General features: G+C 43.3%; 1 protein-coding gene across 4 annotated transcripts in view; it reads left to right on the top strand.

The window, feature by feature from the left end:
* The window catches only part of RGSL1 (regulator of G protein signaling like 1), a 60391-nt gene that overhangs the window by 6348 nt on the left and 32665 nt on the right, over positions 1-21378 (top strand). For 3 of the 4 annotated variants that reach the window (XM_061383403.1, XM_061383404.1, XM_061383406.1), the window contains exons 3-10: positions 280-354; positions 1778-1907; positions 3710-3814; positions 4846-5007; positions 6087-7054; positions 15500-15562; positions 16019-16241; positions 20595-20702. In XM_061383403.1, coding sequence (XP_061239387.1) covers positions 280-354; positions 1778-1907; positions 3710-3814; positions 4846-5007; positions 6087-7054; positions 15500-15562; positions 16019-16241; positions 20595-20702 — 1834 coding nt within the window. The remainder of the gene's footprint in view (positions 1-279; positions 355-1777; positions 1908-3709; positions 3815-4845; positions 5008-6086; positions 7055-15499; positions 15563-16018; positions 16242-20594; positions 20703-21378) is intronic. The other variant, XM_061383405.1, reaches the window with a different exon arrangement.

The following is a 21378-nucleotide window of genomic DNA, read 5'->3' on the forward strand; positions in this document are numbered from 1 at the left end:
CACCTTTTAAAGTCATGAGCTTTGGCCTTTGCACACAGACAAGATAACTCCCAGGTCGGAGCAGGATGGAATCAAAAGATAAATGAATCTTGTAATTTAATCTTTCTTTGTTGTTTTGCGCAAAGCAAGTTGGTTCACTGGAATAAATTTAAGAATTAATGTCCCTTGAAATAGGAAAGCAGTGGAACCTCTCTTCCCCTGTGACTACAGATGGACCATGACACTTTCACAAAGAGATGCTCTAGACCCCTTTGGCTGTTTCTTAGCTTTCTTTTTCAGGTCTTTGGCCAGACACCATTTTACACTGTTGAAAATTCACAATGGAGCTTGTGGCCAGAAATACCCCACGACTTGGTGAGCATGATTCTTGAATGGTGGATGGTTTGGGATAGGGGAAGAGGCAGATGGATTTGAAGTGTGGATCGGGGGAGGGGAAGCGACAGGAGCTCATGATAGGGTGACTATGGAAGAAACTATAAAGTGGGTGAGTAGGACAAACAGAATCAAGCCAGGCAGACAGTTCTCCTTTTTGCATTTTTATTGCTTAGGCAGGCAGTTGCTGCTGAGTTCTTTCCTCTGTATTTCAGTCCATGGTTAGCAAAAGAAGTTAACCTCTCATGTCCACTGTGATGGTTGGGTAGTCGATGCTTGGAGCACTGTGTTGAGAACTCTGCAAGGCCACACCTAAGCCAGAAAGAGTCTGGGAATTGATAAGTAATACCTGCATGGATGTGGGAAAGGAAGTGTAGCCCATGGGCCCATAGCAATTATTTGTGTTGTAAAGTAAGCATTAGTCACTCAGTCATGTCTGACTCTGCGAGCCCACAGACTGTAGCCCACCAGGCTCCTCTGTCCTTGGGATTTCCCAAGCAAGAACACTGGAGGGGATAGCCATTCGCTCCTCCAGGGGATCTTCCCAACGAGTATAACTCAAGTCAAGATAATGCTTGACAGTTCCTAATGACTACTTGACCACGGGGCGTATATTTTCCCCCAGTCTTTTCTTCTTTTTATATGTTTTTTCCTTGTCCTTGTCCACTGTCTTTCTCTCTCCCCTCTTCCTGTTCTCCTTTTCTACTCTGTAGACCTTGGACTCAGCAATGCCTCCCTCATGCCCTTTTTGTGACAGGTGGGATCAGAACGATCACACTAAGCACTAAGCCATGCTCACAGCAAAATTCTATTTTTCTCTGGGATCTGGATTGCTGAGGAAGACACTGCACTCTGATTCTTATGCATGTATTTGTTTTCCCAAGGAGCATCCCAACACTTAAAAATTTTATCTTCTTATCCCATCTCTGGGGATGCGATCCTTTGGGTATTCCTCCCTTACTTATATGGTATGTGTCAGTCTTTGTGTGCTTTTGTACGTGCTGTGCAGTTGATATGGGTTGGGAGCTTGTGAAAAGTTGCAAGTGCGCTTACAAAGAAGCAAGTTGAGTAGAGTTATGACTTGATACCTCAGACCAAAATCTCTTCTGCTTCTCCTCTATCAAGCAAAGCTTAAGACTGTGTCATTGCCCTGTTTTTGTTTTTTACTTAGGTCTTTTCTTAACCTCACTCAGGAATAAGATTTTTTTGATGAAGGAAAAAATCTTTTCTTTCCTACCAATCCATTCACTCCTTTGAGAGCCTCTTAGATACTATTTTTAATCAACACAACTCTGGGCCAAATATTACAAGCATAAGGTTATCTAATTGCTCTTTTTACTAAGCTGAATTTCTTAGCAATTCAGTTCCATTTCTTCTTTCTGTTCCTATTTTTTTTGGACACTAGATTGCAAAGTACAAAGGATTATTGACCTGGTTGGAAAAATATCGATTACCTTTCTTCTGTAAAGCCAACTTATGTTTCCATTACATTCTCTGTCAGGAGTTCATCAGTTTCATTAAGTCCCCAGAAGGAGGTAAGCATGTGGGGGCATGTGTGTATAGACACATGGGGAGCTGGGTGCAAACCATCCGAAGTCTCTCAGTCCTACAAATACTGGCTGCCTTTACAGCCTGAGATGTGTGGGTGGCTTAGCCTGCATTGTGGCAATAGGTGATATCTTAGGCTGAGAAATTGGTACCAAGAACAAGAAACAGGAGTTAGTTGGGCTGGGCTATTTGTCTCACTGCAGCTAAGAATGAGAGAGGTAATGATGGCCAAAATGCCTATAATACGTTCAGAATCAAAGGTAGCTCACCACCTTCATGGCTATCACCTGGCCTAGGCCACCGTCATTTCTCACCTGGCTGTTTTTTTTTTACTTCTTATTTTATTTTGGGATATAGCCAATTAATAATGTTGTGATAGTTTTGGGTGGACAGCAGAGGGCCTCAGTCATACAAATACATGTATCCATTCTCCTCCAAGCTCTCCTCCCATCTAGGTCACCACATAACATTAAACAGAATTCCATGTGCCATATAATAAGTCCTTGTTGGTAATCCATTTTAAATATAGCAGTGTGTGCATGTCCGCCCCAAGCTCCGTAACTATCCCTTCCCTCCATCCTTCCCCACTGGCAACCCTAAGTTTGCCTTCTGCCTGTCTCACCTGGCTATTGACATCATCTCTGAATCAGTCTCCTAGCTCGCTCTCTTGTTCTCTTCTCCCAGCAGCCAGGGTGAGCCTTTTAAAACTTCCTTTAGATCATGTCACTCCTCTGCTCGCTGTCCCTTCCCACCACCACCACCACCAATGGCTCCCATTTCAATCTGAAATCCAGAGCCCCTGAAATGCCTTTCCAGGTCCTAGAGACCTGGCCCCATTTCCTTTCTGATCTCATCTTTTCCTACTTCTCTGTGGTTCATTCCATTCCAACCACTTTGTCCTCTGCAGTTCCTCACACATACTGGGCACATTTGCATTTCAAGGCTTTGCACTGGCCGTTCACTCTGCCTGGGCCGATGCTCCTCCAATATATTCACATTGGTGCCCCTCCTTCACCTTAAATTTCTGTGCACTTCTCACCTCCTCAATGAAAGCTAGCCTGGGAGCCCACGGCCCACCCATCCAGCCCCTGCCCAGCTTTACCTATACCCTCCTTTCCTTCTTCATTTCTTCCTGTAGTACTTATAACCTTCAGCCTTACTAGAAAATGTATTTATTATGCTTATCATTTGTTGTCTGTCTCCTTTGCTAGAATATAAGCTCATTGAGGATGGGGATTTTTGTTCTGTTTGCAGATGTATCCCAAATACCTAGAATGGTACCCAGCATTTAGTAGGCCTATAATAAATGCTTGTTGAAAGAATGAATGAATAAAATTTTCACCTAGGGTTGAACTGATAACTTGACTCAGCTCAACTAGCCAAAGCAAACTAGGGAAAGTGACAATTTGGGAAATCCCATTGAGTAAAATATTGTAACAAATCGCCCATTTACTCATCTCCCTCCTTCAACACATGTATTGGAAAACTTGCTGTCAGGTGGGGACCATGGAAGGCCAGAGGCCTTGTCTGGAGGGTGATTTTGATCTGTGGATTGTACGTATGCTTGTAGGTACGCCCCTCCCCCCGCCCCATGTCACTCAATATGTGTCACTAGAGGGCCTGGGTCTGGCTTCAAAAGCACCACGTAGTCAGAGCCCTACTCATCTCACTGGCCACCATTTCTCCTCACTCCCGTTGAGTGAATGGGAGTCTGGCCATGTGCCAGGCTGAGAGAGGGGCTGGGGGAAGAGCTCATTCTCAATCTCTTACCATGGACTTTTCCTGGCAGCCAAGATGATGAGATGGCAAAAGGCAGACCAGTGGCTACTCGAGAAATGCATTGGCGGGGTCAGAGGGATGTGGCGCTTCTATACCTACCTCAAGGGCAGTGCAGGTGGGTTCTTAGAGTTGTTCCTGGGGCCTTTGCAAGTTCTTAACAGCTTCCAGGATACCCTGGAGCAGTTCTACTGCTGCTACTAACAGTTCTGTGTATCTATGGTGAATACAAAAAGTGCTTTATAACACAGCTTGGGTAGAAGTCTTTGGAAACTGGGGTCTATTGTGTAGGTTATGGCAAAAGCACTCAGAGTCCCTTTCATTCATTCATTCATTTAACAATGTTTATTGAGCACCACTGTATGGCAGCCACTGCGCTTGCAGGTGGGGATACAAAGGTGAACAAGAGCCCTAAGTCCCTGCTTCCCGAAGCTGCCGTGACAGTGGGGAGACAGACAAGAAACAAGTATACACACAAATCCCTGTAGCAAAAGTGCTTTCTGTTCTACTCGGTCCAGTAGGTGATGAGTCTAGGAGGCTGGCAGTGAATACTAGCTGACATTCCAGTTCAGCATCATTAAATTTGACACAGGAACAAATCTTAGTATAAAGGTGAAATTCTGGATTTCCAGGGGTCAGGCAGGGAAGAACTAGACAGATTGTCTTATAGTTTGTCATTCAGACTTCAGCCCTGGCAAAGCTGTAAAGTGGGGAATGTAGTCCTTGGCACCTTTGGGCTCCAGTGTCCTTCTGCAGGCTGCTCCGGGTCCATGATCTAAGAAATGTTCTTTTTACGCTGATCTTTATTTTTTGGACAAAACTTGAATGTCTAACGATCTACTCTCATGTGGTTTTTCCTAAACTGACAGTTTTTCTAACACTCCCCCCCCAAAAAAAAATCATGAAAGAGTCCTACCCATTAAGTCCCTTTTCTCTATGTCTCCCATCAGCTCCTGCATTAGGACATTTCTGGAAATGATCCCTTAAGCCAAAGGAGTGGCTCAAGGTGATGTTGGAGGCAGTAGAGCAAGCAGGTGGGGGTGGAAGTGGGGTGGGGGTGTCAGCTGCCGCACTCAGATACAGCCGCTGGAGGGGCAAGCCTGGGGTGCAGCTCAGTCTGATCCATAGGTGATCCTGTCTGATCCATAGGTGAAGAACTGGTGGATTTCTGGATTCTTGTTGAGAAGATCCTGAGCATAGATGAGATGGACCTGGAAGTGAGAAACCACTACCTTTCCCTCCTCTTTGTGCTGAAGGCCACCCATCTGCAGGAAAGCTCACGGGTGGTGACTCTCTGCAACATGAACATCAGTAAGAATCATAAAGCATATCTGAGGTGAAATCCCTGGGGGATGCGAGAAAAAATCAGTCCAATGTCTGATAGTCCTCAGTCCCTTGCCTTGCAGACTGCTCCTCTCTCCATTAGGGATGCCAGTGGGAACCCCAACCCTTAACAGGGAACAGTTGAGAGAGACAGTTGGCCGTAAGCTGGTATGTGCCCCTTCCTGAGATGTTGCTTGTTAGTGAAGGTTAGCTGGAAAGAGTGAAGGGGAATTGGGACAAGGTAATTGAACAGTTCCTGCACTTGCTAAGCCTGCATGGCTTGTTTTGTGGGGTTTCTTTTTTGTTGTTGTTGTTGTTGTTTTCTTTTGTTTTCAATTAGGGTTCTCTAGAACAAACCATAGTCCACAGGCCAAACGCAGTGCATGTGGCCTATGAGCTAAGACTGTTTTTTTTTATTTTTAAAAGCTTAAAGAAGACTGTACAACAGAGACTATAAATGGCTCACAAAGCCTAAAATATTTACTAACTCTTTATATAAAAAAAGTTTGCCAACTCCTTCTCTAGAACATCAAATTCATTCAAATGTATTTATTTATTAAGTGAGGAGGCATTCCTAACCCCAATACAAATGATGTGCTCCAGAAGCTGCAGTATTTGGGGTTAGTCACACTCCTCTCTATTTATATAGATACTTGGGAATTGATGATGTTAAAATCAGGGCTAGTCAGGACTTTACCAAATTATCCAGACCAAACTCCTTCCTTTAGTCAGATCTAACTTTGAGAAATTCCACTCAGAGGTACATGTTTCTTGTTCTTAAACATATTTGCTGGTACCACTTGCTTTTCTTTACAATAATGTTCAGTAGTCTAAAAAGTAACTTGAGGAATCCCACAAAATGGTTATTTCTCTGGGGAAGAAGCAAGGTGATCAGAGTAATAAGGGGTCATTGTGTGTTGAACAAACCCTAAAATCATGTTCACTTTATCTCTGACCTGTCTAGGGTTGCATGAGGAATGAATGAAACACAAAAACATTTGGAAAAATTAAAAAACTTAACTATCCCCACATCATTTTCATCCTCTCTCTCTCTTTATTTTTTCCAGAGGCCCTCCTGAACCTGTCCATCTGGCATCCCAACCAGTCAACCACCAGGAGGGAGATCCTGAGCCACATGCAAAAAGTGGCCCTGTTCAAACTCCAGAGCTATTGGCTCCCCAACTTCTACACCCACGCCAAGACAGTCATGGCCAAGGAGGAATCGTGCCAGGCTCTGATGCAGGAATACGAGACTCGCCTGTACAGTATCTGCTATACCCATGAAGGAGGGCTCCCTCTGAATATGAACATCAAGAAGGCCCACCAACCCCAGAAGCACTACTCAAGCAGGAAGATCAAGAGGAAGATGTGGCACTTGATAGACTGTGGCTCATGGTCCCTGGAAATGGATACCAATCCAGATACCAACACAGTGCCCCCCCCGGAGCTGGATTCTCAAGACAAGGTGGTCATACAAAAGCCTTTCCCAAAAGAGGCCTCTTCAAAAGACAGAATCATTAGTTCCCCAGAAAAGGATGTTCTCTATGCCAGGAAGTCCAATGTGAAGAAGAAAGCCAAGAGCCACCTCCACATGGAGGGCCTCTTTGAGACAGCGTTCTCAACCCACCTGAGGACTGTCACCCCCATCATCAATTACTCCTCCCATGTGACCATCAAGAAGGCCGTGAAGCAGAACCTCTCCTTGGGGTACACCCACTGGGCCCTGTGTGCAGATGCCTGTGCAGGGAGTCCCTTCCGGGACCACCTGAAGAAGCTAAATTTGAAAGTGGAGATCCAACTCTTGGACCTCTGGCAGGACCTGCACCATTTCCTCAGTGTCCTGATGAGTAACAGGAAGACTGGGAAAGCCATCTTTCGGCACATGCTGGGCAACAGGATCTGTGAGCTCTACCTGAATGAGCAGATTGGTCCATGCCTGCCGCTCAAATCCCAAACCATTGAAGGCCTGAAGGAGATGCTGCCTTCTGGGGATGTGAACCCCTGGATTCCCAGAACCCAGAAGGAGATATGCAAGGTAGGCCATGCATCACAGAAATGGGTTGGTATCTGGAAGATTAGGTCAAGACTTACCAAAAATCCTACCTGGTCATCTATACTGACTAACTTAATGATTTAAGTACCCACACAATATGTATCGATGGGTTGGTTGATCGCTTATGAGTAAGTTATATAAATTCCCAAGAAGTAGCCAGAACCCCGAAGTAGGATGAAGGTGGAAGAATAGTCACTACCCACCTTTTATTTCTTCTTCAATTCCCCCTGATATGGAGTCTCCCAACCTCAGACTCTTCTATTGAAGGATGTTTTAAGAACTCTGAGCTAAATGTCATGAATCAAAATACAGGGTCTCCCTTTCCTAGACTAGCCATCATGGAAATGGCCAAGTGGGAGGATTTATTCTTATCCCCAAACATTAGATAAAAGCATGGGGCTATCCTAGACACCCACAGGAAGTAATAGGTTGACTATTTTCAAAATCTTGGCAGAAAACAAGTGGCTGAGCCAAATTGAGGAGAGAGCTCAATAAAAAGGGACTACTTACAAAGAAGGGTAGGGAAACCACAGGGCCACTAAGGTGCGTTGGAAGTTGTGCTGGACTAGTAAAGGAACCAGGGTTAGAACCCAGGAGTTCTTGGCTCTAAGTCCAGCACAATTTCCAATGCACTTTAATTATCCAGGATTGCACATCTGGGCAATGTTGGATGACATCTGTCCAGGGGGTGCACAGTCAAAGCTGTCTGCACATTTCCCGAGTAGAAGTTCCAGAGCCCTCTCCCTACCTGCCCCACCCTTTGTGGAGGCATTTGGAACTAGATGGAGGCTTAGATAGGCTGTGTTTCTGCATCAGCACATCCGCACAGCAAAGCTCCCTCCCTTGGCCTTTGGTCTGCTGCAAAGATATTAAAAGTATTTATATTATTAGACAATGCTGGGCTATGACAGTTTCTAAGATTAAAAATCTTGATATCATTTATGACTCACCTCTTTGTCTCACACTCGTGTCTAGTCTGTGGGTGAATTCAGTTGGTCCAACCCTGAAAATACGCAAAATCTGATATTCCTCCCTTCACCTGTTATAACCACTCTTATCCAAGCTCTGTCCAAACTCACCTGGTTCACTGCAATGGCTTCCTGGCTGATGCCTCTGGATCTGCTCTTGACCCTCAGCAGATCCATTTCCACACTGGCCACAACGTAAGTTGTATGATTTAACTGAAAATAAAAGTGAGGACATTGAAGACAGATGGCTGTCTCCAGTAAAAGCCAAAGTCCTTGCTAAAACCAACAAGGCCTGCAGTGTCTGTCCTCTGCCTCTCCTCTCTGGCTTCACCTTCCTCTGCCCCCATGCTCATCACTTTGGTCATGCCAGACACATGCCAGCTCAGCCGCGCTGCTCCCGCTGCGTGTAATGTGTGGATCCCCGTACGACTGAGTCCCTGCCTCCCTCAGGTTTTTGCTCAAGTCATCTCAGTGAGGCCTTACTTGCCCACTTTACATAAAACTTCAGCCCTATCCCCATTTTACTTTTTCCTTAGCACTTACCGTGATCTGGAGCCATGTATGTATCCTTCCACACATACATACATACACTTCGTGTGTATGCATGTATAATCCTTATAATGTACATGTATGCATTTGTGTGTACAGTGTCCATCTGTTATATACACATATACTTGTATTATATTTAAATAAATGCACAATATGTATATATGTTATATACGTGTGTGTTATAGAGATAGATTTTTTTTTAACTTATTTTGCTTCTTTTCCTTCTCCTCATGAGGGCAGAGGTTTTCATGTTTTGTCACTAGTCTCCAAGCATCTAGAAAGCTACTGGCAGTGTAGTGTTGAGTGCTCAATAGTACTTTCAGCAGTCATTTGTTGAATCAGTTAATCCCAACTGGAGATGATCCTTACTTTGGGCTTTGCTCAGGGCAATATTTTCTGGTTTGAGACACTTGTTTCTGTAAGAACTCTCATTTTCATCCATCCGTTCAACCATCCTCCAATTATCCAGTTACCTTTTGTTGAATACTGATAGCACGCCAGCTAATATACGTCTATTTCCTAACTTCTGATTCACTTATGTGAAAACAGAATCCATGTGGAATATAGGGGAAGTTTTAAATCCTGGTTTTATCACCATTTGGCTAGGTGGTCTTGAACAAACTAGGAAGTCCAAATTCTTTAGTTTTCCTAGGTCTCTTTGTCCTCAGACGTAAAATGAGAATTGGGATAAAATCATATTTTGTTATTATATTTGTGAATTCAATAAATTTATAGAAATGTTGAGGATACTATACTGTAAAAGGCAAATAAATGAAAAGGGAAAGATGTGGAAGACAGCATCAGTCTTAAAGCAGCTCTTGTTTTCTAACCAGAGAAAGGAAGATTGAGAGACAGTGCTGAAGATGTCAGGGATATGGAATTTCATAGACAAGGAGACCAACACTGATGACAAGAAATTAAACTGGAAGTTCCTTAATTAAGAGAAAATCTAATGGAAAATAGATTCACAGTTACCAGGGGCTGGGGGCAAAGAAAATGGGGAATTGTTGCTTAATTAGTACAGAATTTCCATGTGGGGTTATGAAAAAGTTTTGGAAATAGACAGTGGTAATAGCTGTATAATATATAATGCATGTAATTAATGCCTCTGAATTGTACATGTAAAAAAATGGTTGAAATGGCAAAGTTCATGTTATATATATATTTTACAACAATAAAACGTTTCCTTTTCAAAGAGAAGAAGTAAGATTGGAGACACAAAGGGCATTGAGTTCTAGTGACGAGAGCAGACAGCTGTGGGTTTGAAGGCCAACTTCTCCACTTTCAAATTGTTTTATCTGACGTAGAGGGCTGTGGGGCCCCTTTGTCCTTGCCTCCTCAACATTACAATGGGGATCGCAACAGCCCCCTCAGAGAAAGGCACTGTGTGCGCAGCGTCCGACAAGTGGTGGCTCACAAACGTTCATCCTCTTAACGCCCCTTAATCAGATCCATAGAACCTTAGCATCAGAGGAAGCCCTGGAAGTTCCCTCAGCTTCCACTCTCATTGTACAGATGACAGAGCAAGGTCTAAGGTCTCACTGTGGTCTCCTGGCAAGTGCAGAGCCAGCATCCAGATTCCCCTAGTCTGCTGCAAAGCCAGCAAACTCCAGTCCTGGAGCCAAATCCAGCTTACCTCATGTATTTACATAGCCAGCGAGCTAAGACTGGTTTTACACCAATATCTTCACTGACAGGTTGTTGCTGCTGTGGGTTTTGGGGGCTGGTTTTTTTGGGGCTGTTGTAGCCTTGTGGAATCTTAGTTTCTCTGATCAGGGATTGAACCCCTGCCTTCTGCAGTGAAAATGTGGAGCCTTAACCACTGGGCTGCCAGGGAACTCCCTGGTTTTACACTTTGTAACAGTAGGAAAAAAACATCAAAAGAAAAATGCGTCAGATCACATGGGTGTTATACGAAATTCAAATTTCTGTGTCCATAAATAAAGTTTTATTACAACATAGCCGTGCTATTCCAAATCCTGAAAGATGATGCTGTGAAAGTGCTGCACTCAATATGCCAGCAAATTTGGAAAACTCAGCAGTGGCCACAGGACTGGAAAAGGTCACTTTTCATTCCAATCCCAAAGAAAGGCAATGCCAAAGAATGCTCAGCTACCGCACAATTGCACTCATCTCACACGCTAGTAAAGTAATGCTCAAAATTCTCCAAGCCAGGCTTCAGCAATATGTGAACCGTGATCTTCCTGATGTTCAAGCTGGTTTTAGAAAAGGCAGAGGAACCAGAGATCAAACTGACAACATCCGCTGGATCACAGAAAAAGCAAGAGAGTTCCAGAAAAGCATCTGTTTCTGCTTTATTGACTATGCCAAAGCCTTTGACTATGTGGATCACAATAAACTGTGGAAAATTCTTCAAGAGATGGGAATACCAGACCACCTGACCTGCCTCTTGAGAAATTTGTATGCAGGTCAGGAAGCAACAGTTAGAACTGGACATGGAACAATAGACTGGTTCCAAATAGGAAAAGGAGTTCGTCAAGGCTGTATATTGTCACCCTGTTTATTTAACTTATATGCAGAGTACATCATGAGAAACGCTGGACTGGAAGAAACACAAGCTGGAATCAAGATTGCCAGGAGAAATATCAATAACCTCAGATATGCAGATGACACCACCCTTATGGCAGAAAGTGAAGAGGAACTAAAAAGCCTCTTGATGAAAGTGAAAGAGGAGAGTGAAAAAGTTGGCTTAAAGCTCAACATTCAGAAAACAAAGATCATGGCATCCGGTCCCATCACTTCATGGGAAATAGATGGGGAAACCTGGGAACAGTGTCAGACTTTATTTTTCTGGGCTCCAAAATCACTGCAGATGGTGACTGCAGCCATGAAATTAAAAAACGCTTACTCCTTGGAAGGAAAGTTATGACCAACCTAGATAGCATATTCAAAAGCAGAAATATTACTTTGCCAACAAAGGTTCGTCTAGTCAAGGCTATGGTTTTTCCAGTGGTCATGTATGGATGTGAGAGTTGGACTGTGAAGAAGGCTGAACGCTGAAGAATTGATGCTTTTGAACTATGGTGTTGGAGAAGACTCTTGAGAGTCCCTTGGACTGCAAGGAGATCCAACCAGTCCATTCTGAAGGAGATCAGCCCTGGGATTTCTTTGGAAGGAATGATGCTAAAGCTGAAACTCCAGTATTTTGGCCACCTCATGCGAAGAGTTGACTCATTGGAAAAGACTCTGATGCTGGGAGGGACTGGGGACAGGAGGAGAAGGGGACGACAGAGGATGAGATGGCTGGATGGCATCACTGACTCGATGGAAGTGAATCTGAGTGAACTCCGGGAGTTGGTGATGAACAGGGAGGCCTGGCGTGCTGCGATTCTTGGGGTCACAAAGGGTCGGACACGACTGAGTGACTGATCTGATCTGATCTGATGCCCATTTGTTTATGTGCTGTCATGTGCTACAACTACACAGTTAAATCATTGCAATAGACAGTTTGGTCTGTGGCCCACACAGACTAAAATATTTGCTATCTAACTCCTTACACACTGTCCTGAGGAGAGGCCAAGAAAGTACCCAGTGATGGACAAACTCAATTCTGAAGGAAACTCTTAACATTCTAACTAAAAAGAACTATAGAAAAATAAAAATAGTAGGTTAAATTTTAAAAAACAATCATGGTGTTTTTAGATATTATTTTACTTATTATTAGATAATTGATAGGAGAAATCTGCTGGCTGCCTAATGGGGGTTCCTGTGTAGGTTACCATTATTTTTCCCTCTGGCTTCATTTAAAATTCTTTGTCATCAAATTTGGACGGTTTTAAAACAATGTGTTTTGGAGAATATCCTTTTGTGTTGAGGCGTGATGATTAGGTATTCTCTTAGCTTCATGAACTTGTATATCCAGTTCCTTCCCCAGGTTTATAGTATTTCTTTAAATAAACTCACTGCTCTCTTTCCCTTCTTTTCTCCTTCTGGGATATGCTTTATGTTGCCCTTCCTAATGAAATCACATAGCTCTTGTAGAAACTCTTGTCCTTTTTCTACCTCATCCTCCTCCTCTTCTCCTTTTTCTTCTTCTTTTTAAGTTCTTAGTTCTCTCTCTTCTCTCTGGATCATTTCTGGATTTCTATCTTTGAGTGTGCTAATCTTCTCTTCAATAGAGTCTGCTCTATTTTCAGTGCTTTTTTCCCTTTTTTCCTTAGCCATGCCATGTGGCTTATAGGACTTTAGCTCTCCAACCTGGGACTGTACTGGGCCCACAGCAGGGAAAGCATGGAGTCCTAAACCACTTGACTGCCAGGGAATTCCCTCCAGTGCTTTCTAATGCATTCGTCATCTCATTTATCGAGTTCTTCAGGTTCAGAATTTTTGTTTGATTTTTTTTTTAGAGTTTCAGTCTCTTTGGTAAAGTATTCCTCTGTTCAGTAATGTTATTCCTGAACTCATTGAATTGCTTTTCTGATTTTTTCTTACAGCTCACTGATTTTCTTCATGATACGATTTTGAATTCTCAGATTGTAATATTTCATGACTTCAGTGGAGACATGGTTTCTGGAGAACCATCATTTTCTTTTAATGATACCGTGTGACTGTGTTCTTCATAGTGCTTGATAAGTTGTTCCTCTGCCAATGCATTTGAATATTAGTAGCAAACATCCCTATTTAGGTAAAGGTTTAAAACTTGATTATAACAATTCAAAGGGCTTCCCTGGTGGCTCAGAGGTAAAGAATCCACCTGTCAATGGAGGAGATACGGGTTCGATCCCTGAATTGGGAAGATCCCCTGGAGAAGGAAATGGCAACCCTCTCCAGTACTCTTGCCTGGAGAATTCCAGGCTACAGTCTGGCAGGCTACAGTCCATGGGGTCACAAAAGAGCTGTTACATGACTTAGCGACGAAACAACAACAATTCAAAACGTTGGTACTTAGGGGCTTTTCTTTTGTTTCTTAGTAGGAGGTGATACAGCACAAGTTTTCGCTTTCTCTTACCTGAGTGCCTCTGGCTGTGTTTGAGAATTGGCACTTTCCATCCTCCACCGCCTCTGCTAGAGTTGCCACTGGTGTCCTCATGGTTGCTGCTTGCGCTTCCGGGGTGTCTGGTACCTTGCTGCTGGTGGTACCGCTGCTGTCACTGGCATCACTTCCTGGGGCACTGGGATGATGGACGTCTCCACTGTGTCCGGGAACACCTGGATCAGGTGCCGGGAGGGAAGGGAGAGAAGGAGCTGGAGTTGTGGATGCTTCTGCCAGTCCACCCATCTTTAGTGTACAGATGGGTGGACCCCGTGAGCATCCTGGTGTGTTGGACAGAGATGCATTTGTTGAATTGTGGGTGTTCACTAGTTGTACATTGAAGGAGAGAGACAAGGGAGCATCTTCTACCATGATGCTGATGTCGCCACTCATAAATCTTTGAAATCTAAATAGACATCCATGGAATACTCATTTCACATGTTGATTTTTAATATTTGATACATATATATTTAGAGCTTATCCATCACTATGTTACATTAGAGATTGCTATTATTCAATCACTGAGTTGAATTCTTTCAGGAATATACTTTACTCAGAAGCCTAGGAGATCTGATAAAGTTATTAAAACTCATGCTCTTAAACTCACCTTTTGGCAGCATGACTTGGGCAATTTCTGGAGACAATCTTACGTTCCTTTTAAATTATTATAAGCAACTTATTGCCCATAAAATAATGTCCAGACTACTTATCAAACCATTCAAGTTCCTTATACATTGTCTCAATCGGCCTTCTCTACCTCATTCCTTGCCATTGCCCCAGCTCTGAACTCTTTACAAGAAAGCTACAGCTCAACCATCCTGGAATACTCATTGTTCTCATACATTTTCTTTCCCTTCTCTGTCTCTTTGCTTAATCTCTTCCAATTAGCTGAATGCTCTTTACTCCATGTCAGGATGGTGAGCTCCTACTTATACTGCAAGGTATAAATTGTGATTTAATTCTTCTTGCCTTTATGAACTTTACTTGGATTTTCTGAACTCAAAACATAGCTAGTTATTTCCTCTTCTCTGCTCCCAAAGAACTTTGTTCTCACCTCTATCATAGCATGAGTCATACTAGAAAGTGAACTCCTTGAGAACTAGGCTTGTAGCTTATTGGTCTCTGTATTTTCAGTCATGTGCACAGTGTCTGGAGGCACTCAGAAAATAGTCATCAAATAAATAAATGAATGAAAGTAAGCGCAGATAAATCAATCTAGCTAAGCACTGACTCGTGGGATTTTTTTGGTTGTTGTTTATTTGTTTGTTTTAATCTGATGAAGTATTCAACTGGGTAAGGTCTTCAAGTGGGAGACGTTAAGAATAGACATACCAAAAAGAGACGCTTGGTTTCCAGGACCCTTTTAAGAATTCAATGAGATAGTACTTTACAAACGAATAAATAAGTATTAGATGTCAAATAATTGCCCTTCAGTAAAGGATTTGTTGTTTCTCTTCTCAAAGTGAAAGTGAAGATGTTAGTCGCTCAGTCGTGTCCGACTCTTTGTGACCCCACAGACTGTAGCTTGCCAGGCTCCTCTGTCCATGGAATTTGCCAGGCAAGAATACTGGAGTGGATTGCCATTCCCTTCTCCAGGGGATCTTTCTGACCCAGGGATTGAACCCTGGTCTTCTGCACTATAGGCAAACTTTTTACTGTCTGAGCTACTAGGGAAGCCTCTTCTTAAGTAAATATCAATCACTGTTCTCTGAGATTCAGAGAGAGGCTGTGACAGAAGCTGTCATATTCAGAGAGGCAAAGGAATACTTCCTGGTTGGTCATGGCTAATGTTTGCTATTCCATATCTCCAAATTAGAGAATCCAGAATCTGCAGCCTTCTCTTCTCCCATGTGAATACTAGCAGGACAGAGGCAGCAAGCATCTCTTCATAATGCTTATGTTGTATTTGGATTTCAGATCCTAAGCCCCTGGTATACTGAATTCCTGGATGAAGAGGACTACTGGTTTCTCGTTTTTACAGTAGGAGGGACTTTGAGTTGGGGAGGAATCATGAGGTTGAGGGAAGAAAAGGGAGTTACTGCTCTTTCAGAAGTGCTCTTTGTTAAAGTTAATGAAATGTTAAGTATTTTTCTATCAATTTTTCTATCTGGGGTTGATGGGCTCTGATGGTCTAAAGAGAAACCTCTCAAGGAAAAAGATCCAAGTGCATAAGCTCACTTTGAAGAAGTCACATTCATATAGAATTTCTCATTTATAGAGAAAGAGTTTGATTCGAAGATGTGTGGTATATATGGGGTGTGTGTGTGTCTGTGTGTGTGTGTGTGTGTGTATCTGTAAAGGAACAATAGTTCTTAACAAACTGAAAATAATCAGAGTCCATGTGACAGGGAGGCAAAGAAGGACCAAGCTGTAAAAATCTTGCTTCTGGCCTAGTTTCTATAGCAAATGCTGTCTGCTACCATCTCCTTCTCTTAGACTCAGAGCAGGCTCATCAGGACCAAGTGGCATAAAAAAGAATCTATAAGCAAAGAAGATATCATTCTTCTTTACAAGAGATTTGAGGAATCACTGGAGTTAAGCCAGGGTTTGGCTAACATGGAAGAAATGGAATCTATGCAATGGCAAAAGATAGCTACTGAGGATCTGAAGCAAGGTGGGTCCCTCCGGGTAGAAAGGAAGTCTCCAGTGTTTCTGGCAGGTAAGGTCAGTCACCATAACTTTTTTTTTATCCTTACATACAAGCAGCTGTGAAGTATTAGTATTTTAACTTTAAGTATTTACTATGTGTCAGCACTATGCAATGCAAAGGTGGTAAAGAGGACCTCATTTGATCTTCCAAATAACATGTGAGGTAAGTACAGGATAACTGAGGCATAGAAAGGACAAGTTACATTTCCAAGGTCACACAGTAAGTGGCAGAGTCAAGATCTGAATCCAGACTGACTGACTGCAGAGGCCCCCACTGGCTCTGAAAGGGAACCAGAGAACTCAAGTTTGACCAGGCTCATGACCACCAAGACATCATCACAGTTATATAGTGATTACTCCATTTCATGCATCTGAAAAACATGTGCCATTCCTCCCCAGAATCAGGTCTAAGACATTTCTGTGAATATATTTTTAACAGCCACTCGCTTCCCCCAACATAACACACCAGCCACCCAGGCAGTGGAGAGCCTTGGTTAGGAACACAAGGCTCTGCTGTCCCACAGATCTGGGTTATATCCTAGCTCTGCTAGTGACTGTGTGAACCTGAACAATGTATTTAACCTATCTTCAAGCCCTGTTTCTCTCAACTGTAAAACGGGAATAATAGGCTTGTTGTGAAGATGACCCAAGACCATCCATGAAAGCTATTAACATAACATTTGGCAATAGTAAGAGTAGCCACTGTTGTTCAAATTGAACAAACTGCTTTAATTATCAGTGCTGAGGCAGTCAGAGTACTGCAATATTTCTCAAACTTCAAAGCACAATAAATACTTTTGACTTCATTTTGGGAAACATATACCTGTAAATGTATGTGTGTGTATAAATATATATTAAAATTTTTTCACAAAGCAACACCTGTCCTTATTACATAAGATTATATACTCTCATACTCTCTATGTTATTCCATTTCATTTTGTAAAAACTGGTAATAACTGTTTTTTGACATTCTATTGAGTAATGACATATGTATTAGTAATCAGTTCAGTCACTCAGTCGTGTCTGACTCTTTGCAACCCCATGAATCACACCACACCAGGCCTCCCTGTCCATCACCAACTCCCAGAGTCCACTCAAACCCATGTCCATCGAGTCGGCGATGCCATCCAGCCATCTCACCCTCAGTTCAGTTCAATTCCGTCACTCAGTCATGTCCAACTCTTTGCAACCCCATGAATCACACCACACCAGGCCTCCCTGTCCATCACCAACTCCCAGAGTCCACTCAAACCCATGTCCATCGAGTCGGCGATGCCATCCAGCCATCTCACCCTCTGTTGTCCCCTTCTCCTCCTGCCCTCAATCTTTCCCAGCATCAGGGTCTTTTTCAAATGAGTCAGCTCTTTGCATCAGGTGGCCAAAGGACTGGAGTTTCAGCTTCAACATCAGTTCTTCCAATGAACACCCAGGACTGATCTCCTTTAGGATGGACTGGTTGGATCTCCTTGCAGTCCAAGGGACTCTCGAGAGCCTTCTCCAACACCACAGTTCAAAAGCATCAATTATTTGGCGCTCAGCTTTCTTTATAGTACAACTTTCACATCCATACATGACTACTGGAAAAACCAGAGCCTTGACTAGACAGACCTTTGTTGGCAAAGTAATGTCTCTGATTTTTAATATGCTGTCTGCTGCTGCTGCTAAGTCACTTCAGTCGTGTCCGACTCTGTGTGATCCCATAGACGGCAGCCACCAGGTTCCCCCATCCCTGGGATTCTCCAGGCAAGAACACTGCAGTGGGTTGCCATTTCCTTCTCCAATTCATGAAAGTGAAGTCGCTCAGTCGTGTCTGACTCTTAGCGACCCCACGGACTGCAGCCTACCAGGCTCCTCCATCCATGGGATTTTCCAGACAAAGTACTGGAGTGAGGTGCCATTGCCTTCTCCGAATATGCTGTCTAGGTTGGTCATAACTTTCCTTCCAAGGAGTAAGCGTCTTTTAATTTCATGGCTGCAGTCACCATCTGCAGTGATTTTGGAGCCCACTTCATGGCAAATGGATGGGGAAACAGTGGCTGACTTTATTTTTTGGGGCTCCAAAATCACTGCAGATGGTGATTGCAGCCATGAAATTTATAATCAAGATCTTTGAAAATTCATTTCCACCACTCCTTTGCTCTGTGAGCTTACTTGGCCAGCCACTGTATCTCCCTGAGTCTCATTTCCTCATCTACAGAATGGGGATGATGGCATTGTTGAAAGGATAGGTGGTAATGCATTTGCACAGCAAGTAGGTCCTCAACAAGTAGTACTTGTTAGATTCCACTAAAAAATGTAACCCTCACCTCTTTTAAAACTTTGATGTGCACTCTGTGTACAAAGCAGGTTGTTTGGGTGCTTGCCCTTTGGAACATACTCGGGCATGAATTATTAAAAGCTAGCATGAACAGGCCATCTGGTTTACCTTAGGATTTCCCCTTCTCTAAATCCCAAACATTCCAAATCCTCTCCCAGGAATCAAGAGAAAAATGAAAGAAAGGATGGCTGATAAATTTGACCCTACACATGCTGGGCAGGGGCATTCCCCTTGATGGCCATGAAATGCCAGGAGGGATCAGGAAGAGTGGTAATCACCTCCATGGAGATGCCCCCTCCCTCCCTCCAGCATACCCTCTGCCATTGCTTTCTTGAAATGCAAATCTACCCCAATGAAGGGCCTCCTGTGCATTTGTCCAAGTCCGGGCCCTGACTCCCCAAGTAGGCTGATGCCTCCACTCAGACTATGCCATAAACTCTCTGAGCATCAGAGCTAGAATACTCTTATATTTCTTGTAGAGAAACTGAGCCGAGGTAAGAGTCTTGCCCAGGGTTTCTCAGCAAAGGAGGGATTGATGAAAGACTAGAAAACTGAATCGATAGCGGCAATAATCCACTGCTTTTACCACTGCAGTCTTCTGACTGAGAGATGGTAATGATAACAGTGACAATGCTGACCTAAGGACACTGACATTCAGAGGGCCACACCCCATATTCCTTCTAGATCCCACCAGTATAACCTGCAAAAGTCCTGGACTGCCCTAGAGAGTTTCAGGGAAACTGTGGGTGATGAGATTTACCCTAAATCTCAGCGCTCATAACACAAATGAGTGTTTTGACCTTGGTAGGCACAGTGCTGCTATTCTGCCATTGCCTATCAGTATCAGTTAAGTTGCTTAGTTGTGTCCAACTCTCTGCGACCCCATGGATACAGCACGCCAGACTTCCCTGTCCATCAGCAACTCCTGGAGCTTACTCAAACTCATGTCCATCAAGTCGGTGATGCCATCCAACCATCTCATCCTCTGTCATCGCCTTCTCCTTCTACCTTCTATCTTTCCCAGCATCAGTGTCTTTTCCAAGTGAGTCAGTTCTTAGCATCAGGTGGCCAAAATATTGGAGTTTCAACCAGCATCAGTTCATATTCATCCTTCCAATGAATATTCAGGACTGATTTCCTTTAGGGTTGCCTGGGCAATGGCACCCCACTCCAGTACTCTTGCCTGGAAAATCCCATGGGCAGAGGAGCCTGGTAGGCTGCAGTCCATGGGGTCGCTGAGGGTCAGACACGACTGAGTGACTTCCCTTTCACTTTTCACTTTCCTGCATTAGAGAAGGAAATGGCAACCCACTCCAGTGTTCTTGCCTGGAGAATCCCAGGGATGGGGAGCCTGGTGGGCTGCCGTCTATGGGGTCGCACAGAGTTGGACATGACTAAAGTGACTTAGCAGCTTAGCAGCAGTAATACCTCATTAAAACTTTTCTTGCTGCCTCAGCCTTACAGTCCCATCTCATTTTGAATACAGAAAGTCATTCCCTCCCAATTCACCATGCATGACTAGACATGATCTATAACTACCTTTAGAAAAAAATAATTCACTCTCAAAGGACAATTATTCACAACTATTGATATTCAGAGATATGAGTTGTCAATTCTGAAGGTAATTGCATCAAATTTTTTGGTGCAACAGCAGAATGTTTGAATGCATTTGCAGCTCCTCCCTATACCAGATGGGGTTTGAAAGGGTCCATATTCATTTGGATGGATTACTTCTAGTATACATGTTAACACTTAGTGCCTCTTCCGAAGTCATATCAGTTACCCTTAAGCAGAAAATTTCCACGGGTCAGGTCTCCCCAAGAAGGGCAAAAGCCCCCATTCTAGAGGATAGGGGAGGCAGTATTTTCTTGCTTCTGATTTGGCCTAGGAAACTTGTATTTTCTATATAGACATTCCAGTAAAACACTATTGTCCTACTTAAATAGCATTTTAAAGACAATACTTGCAAAAAAAAAAAAAAGTGCGTGAATCTTTGAAACCACAGTAGACAACAAGACTCCATTTTTGTTTTCCCTTATTTGATAGACATAGAGAAAATGGCCTTTGAGGAACTCTGTTATAAGTATCCAAAGGTGGCCATAGAGAAGATCAGTGAGGACTACAAAATATATTGTGAAAAAGTACCTCATATAGGTAAGTGTTTAAACTCAAGGATGGATGTGAGACAACCAGGTAAGAGAGAATCTCAAAACCACAAGAGGCATAAATCAAAAAAAGGATGGTCAGCAGAGAATGACCATGTCTGTCTTTTCTCCTACAAAGCCAAAGAAGGGCATCATGAAAGTCAGATGCAATTGTAAATGAATGAAGACGATGATGAAATTGTTAATTCCTACCTTCTTACTTATTTATCACTCTGGGGTTTTCAACAATACAGATTTGTCTCCTACCAAGATTTCTGGAGTCATAGTTTTGTGAAAGGAGATTTGTTGGGGGGTATGTTCTTAGAAATAACACCCATATGGGCATGAGGAAAGCAGAACTGGGTAGAGGTAGATGCTGAACTGTGAGGTAGTTATGATAAACATCAGCAGATCCTATAGGAAGCTCTAAAGCTAAGATAGCCCTTCAGAGTTGTCCCTCATTGAGGCAAGAAACTTGTACCTCCTCACTGACTCAAATGGGATGTGACTGACTTTGGGAGGACATAACCTTGGGTCAGGCAGTGCCCTTTGGCCAAAGACACTTCCAGAGAGGACCTCACCTGTGGCAGCAGCCAGTAACTCCAGGCAGCTGGGAAAATGAGTGCTTTGCTCCTAAAGAAATGAGCTAAGGCATGCACCAGAGCACTCAGTATTGTCCACTTACT

This window comes from Bos javanicus, chromosome 16 (genome assembly GCF_032452875.1).
Source record: "Bos javanicus breed banteng chromosome 16, ARS-OSU_banteng_1.0, whole genome shotgun sequence".
NCBI classification, from domain to species: Eukaryota; Metazoa; Chordata; class Mammalia; order Artiodactyla; family Bovidae; genus Bos; species Bos javanicus.